The sequence below is a fragment of the Podarcis vaucheri genome, assembly GCF_965113315.1.
Source record: "Podarcis vaucheri genome assembly, chromosome: 8".
NCBI lineage: Eukaryota > Metazoa > Chordata > Lepidosauria > Squamata > Lacertidae > Podarcis > Podarcis vaucheri.
Window position 1 is genome coordinate 69694621 of NC_138766.1, and position 23497 is coordinate 69718117.

A 23497-nucleotide genomic window follows, 5' to 3' on the forward strand; every position below is an offset into this window, starting at 1 on the left:
AGGTGTTGGAGCCAGAACCCTAAGTGGGAGGAGTTTGAAACAAAGCATGGATCTCCCTCTCACTCCATTAACACAAGTCTGAACTGATTGCTCACAGAGGGCCACATGCAATGGGGCTAAGGGCCAAATGCAGCTGGGAATAAGAACCATTAGACTCAACGGATATACAGTGGCACCTCGGGTTAAGAATTTTAATCGTTCTGGAGGTCCGTTCTTAACCTAAAACTGTTCTTAACCTGCAGTACCTCTTTAGCTAATGGGGCCTCCCACTGCCGCTGCACCACTGCTGCTCAATTCTGTTCTCATCCTGAAGCAAAGTTCTTAACCTGAGGTACTATTTCTGGGTTGTTGTTGTTGTTTAGTCATTTAGTCATGACCGACTCTTCGTGACCCCATGGACCAGAGCACGCCAGGCACTTCTGTCTTCCACTGCCTCCCGCAGTTTAGTCTGGGTTAGCGGAGTCTTTAACCTAAAGCGTCTGTAACCCAAGGTACAATTGTACATGCAACAGAATGTGCTTTTATACACCCAGTTCCCAACCCCTGTAAGGCCATATAATTATGAATATGCAGTTTGCTTGATTTCTTGTAGATAAATACTGTAGCAACGTGCAAGGCACCTTACTGCTTTGCCTCAGGTGGTGAAACGGGCCGGGCCGGTGCTACAGTAAGCTGAGGCTTCCAGGTTCCAGCTATCTTGCAAGATCTCGCCAGAGCCTGGGAGCCACCATTTCTCTGGCAGCGAGGTACGCCCCTCAGATTCTGCCGCCCGAGTCAGCTGCCTCAATCTGCTACATGATAGGCCAGCCCTGTGTAGCCCAGGCAAGTCTCCTGAGACCAGTACTTAAAAGCTGTACAAAATCCCAGGGCCAAGGTAAAAGGTAAAGGGACCCCTGACCATTAGGTCCAGTCGCAGATGACTCTGGGGTTGCGGCGCTCATCTTGCTTTACTGGCCGAGTACAGCTTCCGCCGCTTCTGGCAAACCAGAGCAGCGCACGGAAACACCGTTTACCTTTCCCGCAAGAGTGGTACCTATTTATCTACTTGCGCTTTGACGTGCTTTCAAACTGCTAGGTTGGCAGGAAGGGCCAAGGTACCTGTTCATAAATTTCAGGAGTAAGTGGCAACCTGAGGATTTGCACTGCACTGCTTCCTTCTTTCTCTCCAGGGGTGCCAACTTGAATAAAATATCTTTTTTGCGGGGGGGGGGGGGACACAACCAGGTAAGCCCCACCCAGCATAATCGATCACATGACGTGGCGCGCACACACTATTTTGAATGGCAATGCCCATCAAATATTTTATTGCTGGGGAGTGGGCTTCTCGCGCGCGCGCGCGCGCCTGAGCTCGTTTCTCCCGTCTGCACGACGCTACTCAGCAAAGGAAGACAGAACACCCCCCACGCTGCGCCTTCCTAGGCGGGTTGGACGAGGGGAGCTGGAGAGTGTGAGTGAGTGAGTGAGTGAGTGAGTGTGTGTGTGTGTGTGGAGAGAGCGGTACGTGGTCAGGGGGCGGCGGCTCTGAGGGGGGATTAGCTTGGCTTTGCGAGGGACCAAGCAGCGCCGGGGTTGCCGCCGCGCGCCCCGCGCGCCTCCCCTCCCCTCCTTCCCACTGGTTGCGCGACCTGCCAATCCGCGCCGTAATCCTGCAGGAATTTCCCTCAGGCTTCAACTAGGAGTCGCGCTCGCACAGTCCTGGGAAAGGAAAGCCGAGCGGAAAAACGGCGAGTTAAGAGCGCGGCTTGTGACGACGACCGCCGAGGCTCCGCTCCCTTCTCCCCGCGGGCAACTCCGGCGCCTCGGCCAAACTTTGTGGCGTTGCCCTGCGCGCCTCTCTTGGCCGGACCCGGCGCGAGGGAGAGAAAGAGGGACGGGCTTGAGTCCGACGAAGCGGCGAAGGCGAGCGAGCGGCGGCGGCAGTCCGGAGCAGCCCTCCAGCCCAGCCCCTTCCCCTTCTGCTCCCCACAAGCCAGCCAACTCCTCCCTGAAGCGAGCGAGGAGGAGCGGCGTCTGCAGGAGCAGAGACCAGGGAAGAGGGGGAGCCCGCGAGCCCGTCGCTTCTGCCGGCGAGGAGGGGGGAGGAGGAGGAGGATTACTCGCAGGACCTGCCTGGGAATCTCTCCTCTCCAGTGCGCGCTCTCCTTTTTTTGTGGAGGGGGGGACGGGTCCTTCGAAGCCACCGCTTGCAACCCCGGGAATAATGTGGAACGTGTGGATACTGCTTGCTTTCGCCTCGGCGGCCTGCGTCTCGGCAGAGACGGTACGTCCCTTCTTCTTGCAAAAAGATTTGTTTTTGAGGAGTGGGCGGGAGGGAGAAGCGGAGCAACCGTGGGACGAATCGATACTGGCAGCTTCCTTTCTCTCTCTCTCTCTCTCTCTCCCCCCCCCGCTTTCAGTCGCATTCCATGCAGCCGGCCCCCCCGCAAGCCTTGCAGCCAACCCCGATGCCCCCTAACTGCTGCATTTTGGTCAACTGGTGCGGATAAACAACCCCCCCTCTCCCGCTTCGTGCAGGCAGCGAAGCCCCGCTGGCTATTTCAGCGCCTGCAGAAACTTCGCTTCACTTTCCCCGCTGCGCTCGAGGATTCTTTTTCCTGCCCTCCCCGCTCCGCTAGTTAGTGCTGGCAGCCAACAGCACGGAATGTCACGCTGGCCCCATCTGAGATGGGGGGGGGGTGTCTATTTTGGAAAAAGCCCCCCCCCCTCATCTCGATTCTAGAAGCCCAGGGGTCGGCCCCGATTTGGGGAGGGAAAGGGTGGGGGCGACGGCTCAATCGGGAGGAAGGATGAGACGCCCCCGCTGTTCCCACATCTGCTGCGCAGAAGTTTTGCTGAGGTCATTCGCAAAAGATCAAAACTTTTCGAGCAGAAAAGGGGCACTTTGGTCTTTCGGCTCCTCGGTGCTGATATGCGAGACTGGGGTTGGCGGGTGGGAGGAAAGGAGATAGGGCAGTCCATTGTATGTCACCAAGCAGTGATTTTCCTGGAATTGGGGCCAGGCTGTTGCATTGAAGGATGTTCGTCCTGAAGAGGCATTTGGCAAAACCTTGTGCTGCATTTCTGATGCTCTGTTTGGGTGGCGCCTCCTTTGTTTTTTTTAATAAAGTACCAAAAAAATTGTCCGAATATAATGGCTTAAACCGAAATGCAGAGATGGGAAAGCTTTATAAATGCACCATAAAAAGGCATCTTTTTTTTAAAAAAAAGTGGGTGCATGAGACAAGAGTGTGGCTGCTTTTTTAGCACTGTAGGAAAAAAGTTTGTAATTGATTCAGACCTCCGATGCTGCGGCTTCAGTTTGTTCACTTTGCCTGGAAGACTCAGGAGAACATGATATGATGGTGATTCAAATTGTGATCATTGTTTTTTTGCGGGGGGGGGGGCAGGGGTGAGAATCCCAGAGACAATCTTTAAGTTCAGCTTGATGTATTGGAACTGAAATGTGGATTTGGTCAGAAGCTCGCTGTATGATAGCTTCTCCTCACCCAACAAAAAATAAATAAATTATAAGCAGACTTAAGAGTTACATCCATCCCCAGCAAAGCTTTCTGGTTGGACCTGTGGGATTGATACTTTAGAATGGAATTGGGGAAATGTTTTCCCTCTTGGGGTTTGTTTTGGAGTTGACTAACAGGCTCTCTTTAAGTTTAGAAACCAGCCAGGGATTCCTCTGGGCTGTAGCTATGGTGCTTACCCAGGGTGCCTGGAAAAGCCTGGTCGTTTCCCTTCTTGCCTTCTGCCTCTGACATATAGTGGAGTTTTAATTGTTGACGATAAGACATTTAAGAATCGAATGCTTTTCTGGTCCTTGTGCAATCAAAAACTCTTCTTTCCACCCCCTTGCATGGAAAAGTGAGGGAAAATCTTTTACTCTTTGCAAAATAGCTCGAATCCCTGCAGGATTCTGTTGCTGAAAGTGCTTGTATCCCTCGAGAACTGGGAGGTTCAGCTGCAGATCTTGAACAATATATGTTGTGGTCTCTTCCCTCATCACTTCAGCATATCTGAAACTCCTCATGTAAAAAGATCTTGTCCTCTTTTCTGGCTGTATTACATCCTCTTCCCCACTCCTCTCTTTCTGGTGTTCAAGGTTAGAAGTACTTCAGCATACCTTGAATTTATGGAATTTGAAGTTAGCACAGAGGTTCTCTCTGGAGTAGCTTGTTTGCATTTCCTATTCCCCTTATGCATAATACAGGCTTCAAAACTACTGAATAATAATGGTGAAGCCAAGCTGAAATCTGATAATAATATGAGATTTCCCCCTCGCCTAAGGATTTTGATGTGGGTTTAGTATCTTGTTCTCTGCTCATACAGGGTCTCTCTCTCTCTCTCTCTCTCTCTCTCTCTGTGTGTGTGTGTGTGTGCTTGCTTGCTAGGGTACTGTCAATGGGGGGCAGGGGGGGGGGGTCCTGTCTCTGCTTGGCTTAATATCATTGAGAAGCATTCCAGGCAATCCTGTATCCTTTCAGAAGTTACAGTGAGGATGAAATAAGCACTTCTCTGTGGTTAGAAAGTGTATATAGGAACTAATTGTGGAGTTTGCTGATTTCTCCCTCCTTCCTCTTTAAAATGTTTTGGATGTCTTTGAGCTGCTCGACTTTGCTGTCATGAGTTTCCAAAACTGGTAGCCTGATAATGAATATTCACATAAGTTTTCTGGAGTTAAATAGGACTGGCAGCCAACTCCAAATTAAATGTGCATGGGATTGCAGCCCTAGGAATATCTCTACCAATACATATGACACAGCCTGGACCAACCACATGATGGAGTGAGTGTGCATAGGATTGCAATTGGACAGCACTCCTACTTTGTGGGTTAGCCCAGTAAACTTTGTGGAATTTACATTAAGGAAACTCACTTAAGATCCGACTAAATGTGCTTATTACTGCATTGTGCCCGTCTTCTGGCTTGAATGCAATGATTTGATCATCTTAATTGGCGACGTCTTTCAGTGTTTGTTTTCTTCATAAAATGGGCATGGTATTAATTAGTAGTAGTTGCTTCCCCCCCCCAATTTGATCAATGGCAGTACAGTGGTACCTCAGGTTACATACGCTTCAGGTTACAGACTCCGCTAACCCATAAATAGTGCTTCAGGTTAAGAACTTTGCTTCAGGATGAGAACAGAAATCGTGCTCCGGTGGTGCGGCAGCAGCAGGAGGCCCCATTAGCTAAAGTGGTGCTTCAGGTTAAGAACAGTTTCAGGTTAAGAATGGACCTCCGGAACGAATTAAGTACTTAACCAGAGGTACCACTGTATAAGAACAATTGTTTAAATGTTTGTACATTAGGATTCCTCCACCACACTGTTCATATAAAATCTAAAGGTAAAGGTACCCCTGCCTGTACGGGCCAGTCTTGACAGACTCTAGGGTTGTGCGCTCATCTCACTCTAGAGGCCGGGAGCCAGCGCTGTCCGTAGACACTTCCGGGTCACGTGGCCAGCGTGACGAAGCTACTCTGGCGATCCAGAAACGCCATTTACCTTCCCGCTAGTAAGCGGTCCCTATTTATCTACTTGCACCCGTGGGTGCTTTCGAACTGCTACGTTGGCAGGCACTGGGACCGAGCAACGGGAGCGCACCCCGCCGCGGGGGCTCGAACCGCCAACCATGCGATCGGCAAGTCCTAGGCGCTGAGGTTTTACCCACAGTGCCACCCGCGTCCCTATATAAAATCTAAACCTTCATAAAACATTCATTTTCCAGTTAATGCACCTGCTAATGGTGTCATTATCTTGAGTTTCTCTGACAAAAGGTATTCATGAAAGAGCCACTGCAGTTGGCAGTACTTTCATATTTTATTTTATTTTTTGCATTAAGTTCTAAGTGGCTGAGCTGGTAGTCCTGCTCCTTTTGTCTGGATGCAGTAAGACTGATAAAGAAGGATGGTGTTGAACCCAATCGTATTGAAAATCCGTGAAGACTATAAAGAAAGCAGGTCCAACCCCACCATTTATAAAGAGGCGTAGGCATGCATACGTCCACAAAGTGCCTTCATTACATTAATTGGGAAGGATAGCTCAGCAGCACAGCACAAATCTAGTTTTGGACTTACTGAATTGTGAATTGTCGGTCATCTTGGGAAGTCCTCGGCTAGCTGGGGCCTGGTGCTATTTTTTTTGATGAACTAAAGACTGCACGCATTAAGCGTGTTTACATAGAAGTCTCATTGAGATGAATTATGCTTCTTCAGAGTAAATGGATGTAGAATTGATGGTGCAAGTGAATAACACACTCGGCGTGGTCTTCTGCTACCCAGCACAAGCACTCTACAATTTTCTCTGGAGCTTTTTAGACTGAAAACAGCACCATGTGGATTTTCTGCAGAGACTACATCTGAGCTGGCATGCAGCGTTGATTCAGCGATGCTATAGTGCAGTGTTAGTTCTTGTTTCCAAAAGTGTAACTAGATCATACTGTTTCAGTACCATTTCCCCCAAATCCATCTGATGCAACGTAATGTAATGGCTAGAGTGTTAGACTAGACCAGGGAGACGAGGGTGAAAATTTTCAGCTGGCCATGAATCTTGCTGGGTGACCTTGGTTCCATCACAGTTTCTCAGCCTAACCTACCCTCTTAAAGGGTTGTTGGGGTGATAAATGGAGGTGTGAGGGGACAGACCCATGAGCCATGTATGCCGTCTTGAGCTCCTTGCAGCAATGGAAGGATATAAACGTGATAACAATTCAACGAGTCATAGAATTGTAGAGTTGGGAGCAATCTTGTACATCTGCAGGAAACACAGCTAAGGAATCCCCAGCAGATGGCCACCCAACCTCTGCTTAAAAGTCCCCAATGAAGGAGAGCCCATAGCCTCCTGTGGAAGTCCATTCCACTGTTGAACAGCTCTTACCACCAGAAAATTATTCCTCATGTTTAGTCCTTTCTTGTAACTTGAATCCATTGATCCAGGTCCTACTCTCCAGAGCAGGAGAAAACAAGCTTGCTCCATCTTCCATGTGACATCCTTTTATATATTTCTCTCCCCCCCCCCCTTTATTTTTTTCTTTTTGGAGAGGTAAGTTCTCATCAATAGTTTCCCGGAAAGAAAAAAAAGGTGGTAGAAGTGGAGATGTTTTATTTTATTTTTGCTGCTCCCCCCCAAAAAGTGATGAGGAATTATAGACACTGTGGTATGTTAAATGAAGGGGGCACGTTTCACAAGAAAAACTGCATAAGGTTTGCAGTAAACAACAAAGCCATCAATTGTGGTGACCCAGTTGTGGCTTCTGGCATCCTACCCTTAAACTATGTTTGGATGTCTTGAAAACATTCCACGTTGCCACCACAGATCATTTGCTCCAGTTGCACAGTAGTCCCAGCAGGTAATAAGGTGATTTTGTCAGCCACAAATATATAGTGCAGTGATGATGTAGCTGTTCTACTGATGGATGAAGATTCTTAGAACTTATTCTTAGAACTCTCACCTGGGTAGCAGAGATTGTTTTATGTCTCCTCTTTATGGTCAGCGCAGCTGGAGTTATGAAGGGCTTAGACTTCCCCCAAATATTCCAGAAGAAGGGCAATGCAATAAACAAACATGGAATTACTATTCAGCAGATGTTCTTACCCGCAGGACCTTCTTTTTATCTAGTTCTAATAGAGGTTCATGGGATGCGGGTGGTGCTGTGGGTTAAACCACAGAGCCTAGGACTTGCCGATCAGAAGGTCGGCGGTTCGAATCCCTGCGACGGGGTGAGCTCCTGTTGCTCGGTCCCTTCTCTTGCCAACCTAGCAGTTCGAAAGCGTGAAGTGCAAGTAGATAAATAGGTACTGCTCCGGTGGGAAGGTAAACGGCGTTTCCGTGCGCTGCTCTGGTTCGCCAGAAGCGACTTAGTCATGCTGGCCAGATGACCCGGAAGCTGTATGCTGGCTCCCTTGGCCAATAAAGTGAGATGAGGGCTGCAACCCCAGAGTCGGCCACGACTGGACCTAATGGTCAGGGGTCCCTTTACCTTTACCTAATAGAGGTTCAGTGCAGATCAGCTATGTGCAAGATTCAGGCTGAAGACAATTGCATCATAGATTCTGACCAAACTAAGCCTCCTGGTGTATATTTTGCACTAGGAGGCTTAGTTTGGTCAGAATCAAGTATGCACTTTCAGAGTTAACGCTGAATACAGTACTTCTGGTAAGTGAGCCACCATAGCCGCTAGCGGGCTGCGAAAATTTGTGTCCCAGGCCTTTTAGACGAGGGACGCATTGGTTTCAAAATGTGATTTTGATTTTTCCAGCTCTCCTACAGGAAAATGGGAAGAAGGAATGGACTGGAGTAGCCTAGAAGATGGTATGGCTAGCCGCAACCTTGAATAGGAGCACTCTATGCTGCAACATTTTGTTGCAAGTCCCACTTGAACCAAATGGAGATGCCCTAGCTCTAGATTTCCTTTAACCAATAGGGGTTTGGACTAGGTAGCCAACTAGACCCATCCAACTCTTGACTCCCTTTCTTAGCTAAGAGGAGAGGCCTTGTTGGTCTTTAGAAACAGTGATGTGACCTAGTCGTCTGTAAAAATTGTGGTTATTATCTTGGATTGTATATGTAACGTGTGCACTAGCAGCAAAGCACGGAGAAAGACTACTATTTATGGGGTTCCCATGGTGGTGTATCAGTTGCCGTGAATGTGATATAATGAAGAATATAAACATTTTAAATAAGCAAAGTAAATAGTGTCTCGTTAATAGCATTTCTTTCACTTTCTCCCTTTCTTTCTCTGAGAGTTTGCAAAGAAGAACAGCCACCACGCTATGCTTATTTTATTTAAGGTTAACTTCACTGCAGCACGTCTATAATGAGTTATTAATTAAATTATTAGAATTAAACGGCTATTTAATTACCCTGGAAAATGAGTTAACTTTTCCCGGTCACCAGTTCAAATGTTTTCCTTATGGCGAATAATTATGTTGTTGTGATCCGGAGACTGAATAAAAGAGCACTTGTGTAGCTGCTGAAAAGCACTCTGTCGTCTTATTAGATGTGACTGTTTCTTTTAAACAGGGTTGTGTTGTTCTTTGAAGATGGAGAGGTTGTTTTAAGTCCCCTGTAAGGCACTGCTTGCATGGAAGTCATAAAGAACCCCCTTTTTAAATGTTTGCGTCTCATCTTCAGCCGCAGCAAATAATGAGTGAGCAATTTGGGTTTGGTTCAAGACACATTGCTAAAGTGGTATAACATGGTTTCCTGTTGTAGCTAGTATGGGAGAATTACTTCAGGCTGTTCTGCAAACAAAACCTTGCCTAGTTGTGTCCTTAGTTCACAAGGCAAGCGAGGAGTTTGCATCTGTAGCGCTGGTAATTTATTCCTAGACCTACATTGCACAACATAGCCTTGTTCACAGTGAAACACATTTTGCACCCCTTTTGAGCAAAGAGAGATTAATCCTTGATGATGTAATGATAGTTATGGTTGCTTTCTGAATTCTATAGTCCTGAGGAACAATAACATAATACAGCAATATTCAAAATGACACAGGTTCTCCGAAGCAACCCTGGGGAGAATGACTGTGCAGAGAGTTAAACCTTAAGGGAACTGCTTCCAACAAGCAGTGTGAATTATTTTTGTCTGGTTCTGAGTTTGCTTGGGGTGAAATAAGATGATGAGCAATAGATGCATAATATTGCACAAGCAATCTGTAAAGAACAAATTGCACATCAAGTAAATAAATAAAATGAAAATAAAAATATGGTTTTCTTAAAACACTCGTAAGCACATTAACCCAATTGTTTCCAACCAAAAGCGAATTAATTTTGGATGGCATTATTAACATTGTGTTGGACTTCCTTGTTGAACACAAATACACAACACTGCATTCTTTTCTTCCTTCCTGCTCAAAACAATTCTGTGGTGTCTTGGAAGATCTGTAATACTGAAGGTGGCTATAAAATGAAAGATTTATTAACATGTGCACAGACACATGTAGGATGGTTAATATCTTTTCGTTTACATCAGGGATGGGGAAACTTGTTCTGAGGGCCACATAATGTTTTGGGGGCCACATTGCAGTGGTGGGTGGGGCCAGAGGCAAAAGTGGGTGGAGCAACCAAACAAGCGTCATTATCAGAGTTCAGGGACACATTCCAACCAGGCAGAAACACTCAAGGAGGTTGAGAAGCAACGCTGGTGAGGGGTGTCCCCAAGAAATAGTCCCAAGGGCCATATTTCGAGACCCAGAAGGGCAGCATTTGAACCCTGGAGCTGTGTTCCCCCCAATTCACATGAACCTTCACCATGGATCCCTATGGCAGATACTCAAAATATAGAATACTACTTTGCAAAATAAACAGCAGTGTTTAATGATCTCACTGACTTGTATTCACAGATTGTCATCGGCATGCTTTCTCCTCACACCATCTCACAAACATGTAGGTGCCTAGTTGTCACTGGCACCTTTAAAAAACACAATTGGTCCTGGCACTTGGGTTTTTGAAAAGGACAGGAAGCATGTTCTTCATCCTGGGTATGTTGCAGTCTGTGTGTGGGCTTGGCTACCTCTTCCGGCGAAGCATGATACTCAGTCATGTGATTCTCTGGAGAGCTTTTTTTAAAAAAGAAAAAGAAAAAAGAGCCACATGGGTGGCCATATTGGAGAAGGGAAGGTGCTCTTTCTATCAGCTGTTTGGCTCAAAATCCTTCCTTTCCCACCCCACCCACAGCAAGTTAAAGTACACGGTCCGCAGTATGTATGTAGTTGAGCCCTTCCTTTCACAGTTCTTAATCTCAGCACTGGAGGTAAGGCATCCAAATTGGAGGCAATGATATCAGAGTACAGTGGTACCTTGGTTTAAGAACAGCTTAGTTCAGGCTTCCTCAACCTCGGCCCTCCAAATGTTTTTGGCCTACAACTCCCATGATCCCTAGCTAGCAGGACTAGTGGTCAGGGATGATGGGAATTTTAGTGTGAAAACATCTGGAGGGCCGAGGTTGAGGAAGCCTGGCTTAGTTTATGAACAACTTGGATTAAGAACTCTGCAAATTGGGAAGTAGGTGTTTTGGTTTGTGAACTTTGCATTGGAATAAGAACATGCTTCGCTTCCTGTTGAGTGTGTTCCGTTTGTAACTTGAGTCCCCTGCTGATATGGGAAAGCATGCCTTGGTTTAAGAACGGACTTCCGGAACGGATTAAGTTCGCAAACCAAGGTACCACTGTAGTTTGCAGTGCTGGGACTTCTTAGTTATTCACTGTGTTGAGTGTGCGGGCCAGAGAGGTGGGATGAACGAGGAAGCTATTAGCCATCCCTTCCAACTGGTGGATCCTTCTCTCCACCTTCCTAAGTTTTGCAGAATCGGAATTAATAAAAATATTGTATCTTTACCTGTAATGACTCTTTTTTAATTTCGGTATTCATCATGAAAAGATTGCGTGTCTCTCTCTTTGTGTTAATAAGATTCAAAGGCATAATTTCTGAATGGATCTGACATTCAGGGCTATGATGGCCCTGCTGCTATTGGAACCTTTGCTTCTTGATGCAAACTTTACATAGTACGTTTCTCATACACATATTTTTTTGTAAAACGCTTAGAGGTTTTTTCTACAATCAAGCAGTATATAAATTTTAGGAAATAAATAGGTTTTGGTCATCTCCAGGTATGTGCTCTTCTGATCAGATGTAGGTAGAGTTTTTACAAACATAAAAGCAAGAGCTACTCTACTCTGCTATTGAACACTACGTTGACTTTTTCATTGGGCTCTACACAGTGAAATTAAGATTTCCTTCTGGTCAATCACTATCAGCTCAGACACTATCCGTGTACAGTGATACCTCGGGTTACATACGCTTCAGGTTACAGACTCCGCCAACCCAGAAATAGTGCTTCAGGTTAAGAACTTTGCTTCAGGATGAGAACAGAAATCGTGCTCCGGCGGCGCGGCAGCAGCAGAAGGCCCCATTAGCTGAAGTGGTGCTTCAGGTTAAGAACAGTTTCAGATTAAGTATGGACCTCCAGAATGAATTAAGTACTTAACCCGAGGTACCACTGTATATGCATAGTTAGGTATTTCAGTCCCAATGTACCATATTTTACATTTACATTGAACAGCATTTGCCAATTAGTGTCAATTCTTCTGGAGCTCTTTGCAAACCCTTGCATTTTTATTTCCCTGAATAAATTGGTTTCCTATACTAACGTTAATAAGTTACCTTATTGCTCATCCGTAACTTTGGATAATTTACATATCTTTTAGAGATAGCGGCAGGGGATAAATTCAGTTTGTTTTGCCCAAATTCACATTTCCTACAACAGTACACAAATTGAAATGCATATTAGGGAAACGTGTACATAAAGTATTGGTGAAAATAATATACAAAATGCTTTGTATCAGGTGAAATTGCATGCAAAAATTTGTATGCTAGGAGAAATGCACACAGTTTAACAATAATTGTTTTCTTAAAAAAGCAAATGTGAAACAGAAATGTGATGAACTGAATTTAAGGTTAGAAAAATGAGGAACTAAGAGAAACCAGATTAGAGATATTATCAATCCTTTTGGGGATATCCCACTGTTTACATTCTTCCCCTAAATTGTGAGAGTTATCCATTTATTCCTACTCTCCGCTTCCTCTTCTCTAACCACTTACATAGGGCATGTCACACGACTGCTAAGTTTGCCTAGGAACCTTTGGTGAGAGACTTTGTCAAAAGTCCAAGAACACAATACTTAACGGATCAACTTTATCCACATGGTTCTTCTTGTTGTTGTTGATAATAATAATAATAATAATAATAATAATAATAATAATAATATTTTTATCTATATGCATTTACACACACACTTTACCCTCCAATATGCATTTCTGTACATATTATTTGGCTGGAACACTGCATTACAAAACCCAGACAAGTGAGGATTTTGAAATATGGCAGCTCTTCAGATTGCGTATTGTTTCCGAAAGTGTGAATTGGGTAGATTTTCCTCTAAATGCAAACTGAATCTTAATTTCTCCCCCACCTCAGTGTGCACACATCACAACTTATTTCTTTGGCTACAGCAGAACACTTATTTCCATCCTATTTTCAGCTGGGGTGGGGACTCTGAAGGTGTCAGGGAAGGCCTGCGGGTACCATGTTGGCAACTCCTACTCCATGGTTCCCAGTGCATGCTTATTAGGTTTCTTATTTGGACATAAAAGTGGAATGGAGCTGTTTTAAAAACAAAATGTAGCACTGGGTGTTCAACCATTTTGGAGAGAAGCACATTCTTGGGCTTCAGGACTCTTGCTGTGTATCCTGGACTAAGATTTGGAAACATTTTGTTACCAAGTCCTGATGACAGAACGATGGCTGTGATGGAAACATCTTAATGTCTGTGACAGCATTTTTACCCTGCGTGCTCTTTAAACACTTCTGCGTTGTGCCGCGTTTGAATTCGTGGAGAGAGAATGGAATCACCACCCCGAGGCAGAAAGTTTGAAGTAACATTGCTGCTGCTTTTATTAGCTCAATGAAAATTTCATATGTATCCCCCTGCACTCAAATACTGTACACAGCTTCCAGTCTTTGATGGCTTTGTTTATAATTTCTCCGGCGTAGACTCTTTGATTATTTCTTAGCTGTGAGGCTTGGCATTTCAACTGTAATGTGCCGCTTTAGAGAAAGGAATCGCGCGAAACATGCTGGAGACTGAATGTCTGTGGAGCCCTTATTTGGCCGAGCATATTACGTTTGCTGAGCTTGGCATTAGCTTTATGTTTACACTCTGGCTTTCATTTCAGGCAGCCTGTGAATCCACAATCCAGTGAAGCTGAGGGATGGGGATTTGAACTGATTGACAATCTGGTCTTGCGCATGTTTTCTTTTGCCCCAAAGTAGTGGGCCCTTCTCTGTTGTGGCACCTTGGTGGTGGAACTCCCATTGCTCCCTAGATGGGATTTATGTCAGGAGTTTTGCCCATTATGGCATAAGTGTCACGGAATCACAAAATGTTATTATATTTCCCAATTCTGGAAACATGGCCAACCTGGTCCAACATTCCTTAAGGCACATTAACACTCTTCTGTGAGAGGGGGTACAGTTTAGGGGTAGCCAGTTTAGCAGCCTCCATCAGCCCCAGTCAACATGACCAGTGGTCATGGATGATGGAAGCTGTAGCCTTAACAATATTTGGTCACGGGTCCTCTCCACCCTTCTGTTACGTTCTTACCTGGATTACAGTGCAAACGTCTTGTTCCTTGTCACGAAATATTCCACAACACAAACCCTTCCCTCAATGGTAGTCCAGGTCTAGAAAAAGTGTCCTTGCCTACTGAGTCCTTGTCCAGGACAGCTTGGCAATCTTCAGATTGATGAAAGTGTGGGTGAAGCACGAATTTCATCTGGCTTTTGAAAACTTGGTTAGGTTTTCGTTGCTGTCTGCTGGTTTTGTGTGCTGGTTTCTTTAGAGACTTTGATTGGGTCAGTAGCCCCAAATGTCTTTATATAATCCATGGCAGGCAAAAGTGAGTTGTACGGTGGTACCTCCGGTTGCGGACGGGATCTGTTCGGGAGCTCTGGTCAGATCCCCAGGTTTCCGCAACCAGAGGGACTGCTTCTGTGCATGCATGTGGCTCTGTAGAGTGCTTCTGCGCATGCGTGCGTGGTGAAACACTTCTGGGTTTGCCGTTTTCGCAACCTGAAGTTTACGTTACCCGAGGGTAACATAAGCCGAGGTGCTACTGTATTCAGATTTGTTTTGTCCCAAGGGAGGCTTGGAAAGGTAGGGATGAATTGTAGTCAGTTGCTTGCTTCTGGTTAGCAATACCTTTTAAAGAGCTAAACTATACTTGGACTATTTAAGTCATACGTCAAAATTTAAAGGCAACATTCTCAAGCAAATGCTTGTTTTGTGAGAGTTTAGGCCACAATGCAAAAGTGAGTGCTTAAGGATATTGAAACCTATTGCAGCATAAGGCCTTCTCTTTTGGATTTGGGCTGCTTTGCGCAATGCATTTTTGCTCAACAAGTGCACTTTTTATAGGTGGCAAATAGTGTTGCGGAGCAGAAAATTCAGCACAATTGAAACTCTGGTGCTTTTTTTGCAGCAGGAGCAGCAAAACCATATGCTGGAGTAGTATTTGCCAGTGTTGTAAGCTTGTGAAGTAGGCGGACAAATTTGGTTTGGTGCATGATTGCTTGGGTAGGGTAGACTCAGACAGTGACAGGCCCATGATCACCCAGTGAATTGCATGGCTGTTGACAGATGTGAATCCAGGCCTCCAAAAGGCTCACAAATCTGTGACTGCTGAAGTGGTTCGGGGCACTGCTTTACCTGACCTCCCATCATTGCAGAGGCAAGGTCAGCATGATACAAAAGCACTAGTAGAATCCATCTTGCGTTCCTGCTGGTGTGTTTGCACCACGCAAACTTCTCTGCTGCTTTGCCCTCTGGGTATGCTATGGTGGTGGCAGGGGGTCAGTTCAGTAGCCCTACCAACTGTGCAACTGTCAGGATGTCCTAATATAATGCTGCTTTTTCAGTATTGCAGACTGTGCTATGTACTATAGGTGGTGTTGAATGGAAATTATTTCACCTCTTCAAGCATTTCTGCTTGACTGATGGAATGATTTTGCTTTCGTTGTAGAACAATGCATCCCTTATAAGTAGGGAAGGAATGAAAATAGTGAGCATATGCAAAATGGGATGTTCTTATTTGGCTTATTGTAATAGATTTGAGAACATGGACCGTGTACGACCGGTGCAATTATTGTGAAACTTAAGTTATAGGGTTTTCCCCCACTGTATCATTAAAATATCAATTTTAAAGTGCTTGCTTTGCCAGAATCTTCTTTGAGGAAAAAATAATAATCAGAAAAGTCATGAACAAATACCACAAAGATCTGATGCAGGGGTGGGCTAAAATTAGATCAGGATGTGCTGGTAGATATCTGGGTTATTTGCAGTAGGTTAGCAAGGGTTTCTGAGCCCAAAACATTTTAATAAACCAGAATACATGACTTTTCCACCTAAGCCAGGCTTCTAAAATGAAGAAAGGTAACCAGCAGTGAACTTCGATGCAAAGGAACAGTGAGTTCAGTTCAGTTCTGTACTGCAAAGAAATTCCTGGACTCAGAATGTGTTCAGAGACACCCTGTTCAATTCTAATTGGTTGTTGTTTGCACCTGACTCTGGTTGATAGATCTTGGGGTTCTAGTAAAAACAACAAAGAAGCCCTGACAAGCCCAAAAACTGCTCATGCCTAATCTAAAGAATACAAAGCTGGACTCATTTAAAAGCATATTCTATACCTTTCCTGAGCAAGCCTCATGGAATGGATGCAAAAACAATGCAGAACTCCCATTCATTTTTCTGACCCTTGCTTACGAGGTGTGCCTGGAGGCAGTGTTAGAAGCTCAGATATGTAAGCTAGGGGCTAAATGGCTCCTTAAACCAAGGTTTCAGCCATCAAAACAGAATGTCTAGTTGCCATTTTGGGGCAAGATGGCTCTAAAGACTTATTTTTCAAATGATGGGCTGACTGTGATTGATTCTCAGTTAAACATCTGGCTAGTTCAGAGGACAACCTTGAGCTAGGTTAAGAACTTACGAGAACTTGAAGAAAAGTGACTAGATCAAGGGACAGTCCATATATCTATTGGCCCTATTCCTACCTCTTTTTCTTAATGGTGGCATGGACCATTCATAAAATTAAGAATATTATTCAGGGCAGTGGGGTGCGGTAAGTGTAGACAAGCTACAACAGTTAACTATAGCGTTGTTCACTGCTCCTGCTCAGTCTGCACAGAAAAAGCATTTTGGTTCTTGAATTTCATTCTGATTATGCAGATAAAATATAACTGATAGAATTCTACAGGATGGGGTATTAGTGTGTGAAAACAGTCCAGATCCCCAGACATGCACCTCTAGATGGTGGAGATGTCAGGTGCTATCCGGGGCCCCAAGCATCTTCACTTTGTAGCAAGTGGCCGATAGCCAGGTGCAAAATGCGCCTCGCTCCTGGCTAATTTCAAACAGTGCCTGAAGGGTTATGCCCAATTAGTACGAAAACATTTTTCTGTTTGTATTTTTTGAAAGAAAGAGAGAGAGAGAAAGAATTAGCACTTAAATGAAAGAATGTTTACCATCAGCTGTGTTCACATGGCAGTTTATTCAGTTTTCATGGCTTTCCCCTAACAATTCATGTTGTGCAAGTCATAGAATCATAGAGTTGGAATAGACCACAAGGGCCATCGAGTCCAACCCCCTGCCAAGCAGGAAACACCATCAGAGCACTCCTGACATATGGTTGTCAAGCCTCTGCTTAAAGACCTCCAAAGTAGGAGACTCCACCACACTCCTTGGCAGCAAATTCCACTGTCGAACAGCTCTTACTGTCAGGAAGTTCTTCCTAATGTTTAGGTGGAATCTTCTTTCTTGTAGTTTGGATCCATTGCTCCGTGTCCACTTCTCTGGAGCAGCAGAAAACAACCTTTCTCCCTCCTCTATATGACATCCTTTTATATATTTGAACATGTCTATCATATCACCCCTTAACCTCCTCTTCTCCAGGCTAAACATGCCCAGCTCCCTTAGCCGTTCCTCATAAGGCATCGTTTCCAGGCCTTTGACCATTTTGGTTGCCCTCCTCTGGACACGTTCCAGTTTGTCTAGTGCTCATTTCCATGTTCGCTTCCTTGCTTTGCATTTGTAAGAAATCAATATTTTATTGTGGTGGCATTCACACTGTGGAACTCCCTGCTTGTTGACATAAGGCAGCTGTGTTTGCTGTACTCTGTGTGTGTGTGTGTGCCTGCTTACAACATTTTTGCTTATGCAAGCCCATCCAGACATGTAGAATGATGACAAGTGTTTTAACCTGGTTTTTAGCTTATAGTTGATTTTAATTATTATTTTTTAAATGATTTCAGTAGGTGTTTTTTTTTAAAAAAAAAACCACCTGATATGTTTTTCATGTAAATCGCTTCAAGGTTTCGTTACAATAAAGTAGTGCATAAATCTTGCAAAATAAATAAATAGGGTGGAAGCAACATCAAACTTCTAGCCTCTTACTTTGAGGGATGGAGAGGTTCTGCGTACCATTTAAGAAGCAAGCCACAACCTCTTGTTCTGGTGACAATTAGTACTATATGAATTTACCTCTTAATGCTGTTGCTTCTAATCCAATGAAAGGCATTTGATCTGCATTCTGGGCACAGCCTTCCAATGGAGCCATTCAGGGAAGTCCTGACCTACTTTCTCTGAGGAAAGTGGGCAAGTCGGCCTTGCCCTTCTAATTTGTCGGGAAAGGTTTTGAGGTAAATTCTTCCCGGCTTAAACGCTCACGGACAGAAAAACTTTGCTGTAGAGCATCATTCACAGGCGGCAGCCCCTTGCCTAGGCTAAGCGTTAAATATAGCATGAAGCTTCACAGAACGTACCTGCAATTAAGTAGTGGCAGTCTCTCATTTGGCGCTCCGCAGTTGTCAATTAGCCTTTATTACGAGAGATTTGTTTGCTAGAGGCTTTTGTGAATGGAGGCTGCGCCCTAACTGTGGTTCTTGCTCACAACCTGATTTTTTTTAAGGATGTAAATTTGTGTGTGCCATTGCAGGGATGCTTATTTTAAAGTTGCACTATTTCTTTCTTTTTCTTAAAAAAGGAGCTGCCGCCCCCCGGCCCCACATCCCTGCAAGACAATGACTACATTCTAAATTCCTCTCCCCTGTATTAGTAAAGTGGATGTCCCTCATTCAGATCATAGAATCATAGACTTGTAAGGGAACGGCTGCCTCCAATGCAGGAATCTCAGCTAAAGCATCCATGACAGATGGCCAGCTTCTGCCATCCAACCAGATGTGCTGGTCTAAGTAGGCAGAAGAAGAGAGGGGGAATGAGTCCCATGTGGTGGTTGGATCTAGGGGCAGTGGGGCCTGGTTCATTAAGGCAAATGGGGTACTGCTTCACCACCAACCCCATTCTGCCTCCAGCCAGTCCCCACCCGTCTACCTTCTTCCTTACATCCAGGCCAGGGACTGTCACTGGCTATTAGCTTTCTTCTGCTAATAGTCTCAGTGCTGCCCCATCTAGAACTTAGCAGGGAGGAGGTAGAAGTAGAGTTGGTTGACTCCACTTGTTGTGGCTCCGCCTATCAATGTCTCTGGCTCCACCTCCTTTTGGCATCCCTGTCTTCCACCCCACTAGTCTCAGTGGACGCTGGTCATCATTGCCTGGGGGCATTGTACATTTTGGAAAGGAAAAAACCTTGCATCGCTTAAAAAAAACACCAAGAATAGAAGACACTGTGGAATTGTAGGGTTTGGAGAATGAGCTGCAGCAATTGAGGGCTGAACACCTCACAGATAAGGATGGCAACACACACTAAGTGGAACGGGAGTGAAGTGAGCTACATGCCTTGTTATGTACTGAAGTTCTCACCCTGGGCCAGCAGGGGAATACTGTAGATAGTTATGCAAATAAGGGATCGAAAGTGACATTCAGTGATTGGATAGTTTTAGAAAATTGTTACAGTTACATTGTACTGGAGCTCTATATAAGCAGGCTGACTGAACCCTTCAGTTCAGTTCTGTCCTGGCCTGTGAATAAACAAGTGCTGTTTGAAGAATCGCTGTGTCGTCTGATATGTTCACCCACAACTTAACATGCCTCACCACGCGTCAGAGAAGGATAAGCTTGTATTGCTTCTCAGACAAACCCTGCCTCTTTTTGTCTTGTCCTTCAGTCCTGGCTTGTCCTTCGGTTTTGACTTCTGGGTTGTTCCATGGCTTCTGATTCCAGCTCCTGGTTCAGTTCAACCTGCTGCCCGTGGCCCAGCTCTGGAAGGCAATGACTCTTCAAGTCAAGGATGGGGAGCTTGTGGCCCTCCAGATCTTATTGGACTCTCAACTCTCATCAGCTCCAGTTAGCATGGGCAGTGGTGATTGGGCTGATGAGTATTATAGTTGAACAATATCTGAAGGGCCACAGATTCTCTATCTCTGCTACCTGAGATGCCATGGATTGGACCTGGGACCTCATCTCTTTTATACAACCTGCTGCAGTGTATGTTTATGCCCTCTTAGCACTGAGATGTGTCACCTATATATGGTTTAGATATGCACCTTTCATTTTCAAGTTTGGAAAAGCTGCATATTGGCCAGCATGGGACTGAAGTGGAAAACACATGCTTTTACTTGTTTAAATATTGGTATGGATTTTGGGCAACTTGAGTCTGCTGATGAGTAATAGCAATAAAGAGTACTTAAAATAACAAGATTAAAGTCATCATCTGGAAGCCGTATGCAGCAGATGACCCCAAACCTTTTGAACTCAACTGGTAATCATCATCATCATCACCACCACATTGTTATTCACATTCTTGAGTGTGACTCAGCCATACGTTTCTCTGTGTTACTGATTGGACATATTCATATTGTAATTATGTGGATTTGTATTGTCCACTACTCAGATATTTCTCAGATTGAGTTGTGCATAAGTTTCTAAGTAAATTAATAAATATGGTAGACTCAAGCTGTATAGGGATTTATAAGTTAAAACAAGTGTTTTGATTTGTGATGCTTAGTCATGCAGAATAGATTGCTGCTTCCATGTCTCCAACTGAAAAGCAAATTGCATTGTTCTAGACCAGGTGGAAATTCCAAAAGTCTTCAAAAGCAGTTCTACATTGAGGATAGGTGGGCAGTGCACTCAAAGTTACAAAGGCACCCATTGATTTCAGCTGTTTTGTTAGTTAACCTCTCTCCTTAAGACAAAAGGACTTGCCAAGTGGTCAAATTTTCCTGCATCTTTCCCGTGTTTTTATTAAGAAACAACAAAGACCCTAACCTATCCAAGCATTCTATTAAAAAATGCTGGTGTATAAGCTGGGTATAAAAGTAAGGTGGCAGTATTGAGAAATCAAAAGTTGTGCATTCATCCTGAGGGCCAGATTAAAAGGAAGCTCTGTTGGGACCAAACTACATGTTGCACATTACTGAAATGTGGGTTCCTATTTGCTTGCTGCAGTGGCATTGGGATTCCAGTTAGGAAAGTGGCATGGCAGAGAAGAAGTTCATTATGAGCAAAGCACTTTCATTCACAAATGCAATGAAAATAAATGTTGGTTCCACCTACTTGGCTTTATACTCTTGTCAGATGTTTGACTTTTTAATATCTCAGTCAAGGTACATTGGGTTGTCCTGATAGCACTGTGGTATCTGCCATTGAACACTGAAAGGTATAAAAGAATGCCGAATGTGTGTGTGTGTGTGTGTGTCGCACGCTATGTGCAGTAGAACAAACCACCCAAATCCTGGCTTCTGCTGAGTCAGTTGCACACCAGTCACAGGCACGTAATGTGTCTGGAACATACGGTCCAACCAACTCGGGCCTCCTGCCAAGCTGTCTCGCTAGGCAAGGGAGAAGAGAGTCTCCGTGGCACAACTCTTGACGGATTATCTCCAGATCAGCAGCTGCTGTCTGAGAGCTTGCTTATGCACACCCTGCATCATGAACAACTTATTAACCCTCTGGACCCACTAAAGGCATTGACACTTACCTATAAATAGTCTTCCTTGCTTTTCCCCCTTGCCTTTCAGTAGACGAATTAGAGCAAATAAAAAGGTTGCAATTCAAGGATTTCTCCAAGGCAGGATTGACCTACATATTCAGTGCTCCTGATTTTCTTTTCCTTAAAGAAGTTTATATGTTTGCAAGGTCCACAAGTAAGTTTGAATAAATATGTCAACTTACTGTGAGTCAGACTTCACTTTATGGGCATGAGCTACACAGAGTTGTGCAAAACTGTCAGTTGAGTGAAAGAGAACTGAACATATATTCCGTAGAATCAGGAACCGCAAAGGAAAATTGGATGCACACCTGAGTGTTAATGCCATCTATCTGCACTGAGTTGCTTTTCAGTAGGCTGTACAGTCAAATCTGTTGCTCAGTCTATGTTCTGGTACAACTAGAAATGTATAAATAGTGCCTTTTTAAAAGGTATGACTGCATCCAAGTCAGGGTGTTTTGAGTTCTAACACCAAAATCCTTGTTGAGTTTGCTGATTTTGTTGCTATAATTTTAATTTGTCATGGTTGTTATTTTGCGGTCTATATATTGTTGATATTGCTCTTCATTTCAATATAGTTGATATAAGGCAGTCTTGGGTAAGACTTGCTTATTCAGAAGGTATGGTGTAAATTTCATATCTCATTCTTTTAATGCTGCAAAAAAAAATCCAGTGCCTAGGATGCTGGCTGAGGCTGCTGGGAGTTGAAGTTCAGCAACATATGCAGTGGCAGAGATTTCCATCCCTAGGTTAAGATCAAAGTTCAGTTTTGGGTGTTTTCCCTCTCCTCCAGCAACCCTGTCCCACATTATTCAGTAGCGCTGCTGACCCTTCCAGAGAAACTTTTCAGCAGATGCATTTGGGTTCACGAGCAAGGACAGAACAGGAAACGCTCCTTCCATGAACCTCTTCCAGTTAACTTATCTTGGGATCCAAACCAAAGTGTACTGTATCTCTAGTTTTGGCCCAGCATTGCTGGCCGCCTTCTTAGTACTTTTGTTTGGATTTCTTTTCAAGGCTGTCCAGAGGACTTGGGATGGGTTTACACAGGGGATGCTATCAACTGTACAGACATCTGTGTTACATAGGTTAAATGTCATAGCTTCCCAGAAGAGCCCTGAGAACGGGAGTTCGGAATTTTTGAGCTGTGATCCAGAGCACTCCCATGAGAGCTACAGGTTTTCCTGTTTCCTGAACTGAGGAATGGGAGTCAAGCCAGTTTAAGACTGGCTTATATTACGTGGTGTGCCCTTCTGTTTCACAACAACTCTTTTAGGATGAGTGATAGCAAAACATCCTAGGACTAGGCTATGAAATTTGTTGCTGGAAAGCCACTTCAGATGGTACCTTTTTCTTTATGAAATGTATTTTCACTTGAAATATAGGACAGGGATGGGTAATCTGTGGCCTTCTAGAAATTTTGGGCCCATTCAACAATGATGTGAGTTTGAATCCAATAACGTCTGGAAGGCTCCGTTCTCGATACAGCACAGAACTATTTGCTTTATTGTAAATTGCCTAGAAACATAGCATCTTCCTTTCCTTACGCTCACTGAGTCTTGGGAACGCTGTGTCTCCATTTTGCCTGTGTTGTTTAAAAATGCATTGTATCTGCTGAGACAGTCTTTTCTATATTGCTTCATTTACTTAAAAAATATAGTCTGGTCCCGTTCTCTCCCCCCCCCCCCAGTTTGCACAACTAGACCCTAGTCAAAGATCCATCATGGTTGGGAAAACAACATTGTTGTGAATCAACTTGCATTCGTAGTTATGTGAGTAGTGTGAAATAGTCATTTTTTGAGGACACTGCAACTTCGTTCATCAAGGGCAGGAGGAAAAGCCATCAGTGCTAATTAATAAGCAGAAGAGAAACAGCCAAGTTTTCCAACACAGGATTCAAATTAACACATAGCAAGTCCAAGTACGAAGTGAAGATCAGCCGGGTCCTGGCTCTTAGCCACAAGACCAACAGCTGCCCCCACCCCGGCAGAGAATGCCCTAACGCAGCCTTTCTCA

The 23497-nt window shown here is 44.5% G+C and overlaps 1 protein-coding gene across 1 annotated transcript in view; it reads left to right on the forward strand.

Moving 5' to 3' along the window:
* Positions 1 to 1684: 1684 nt before the first annotated feature.
* The window catches only part of SDC2 (syndecan 2), a 62529-nt gene continuing 40716 nt past the window's right edge, over positions 1685 to 23497 (forward strand). The window contains exon 1 of the mRNA XM_082236154.1: positions 1685 to 2260. Coding sequence (XP_082092280.1) covers positions 2201 to 2260 — 60 coding nt within the window. The 5' untranslated portion in view covers positions 1685 to 2200. The remainder of the gene's footprint in view (positions 2261 to 23497) is intronic.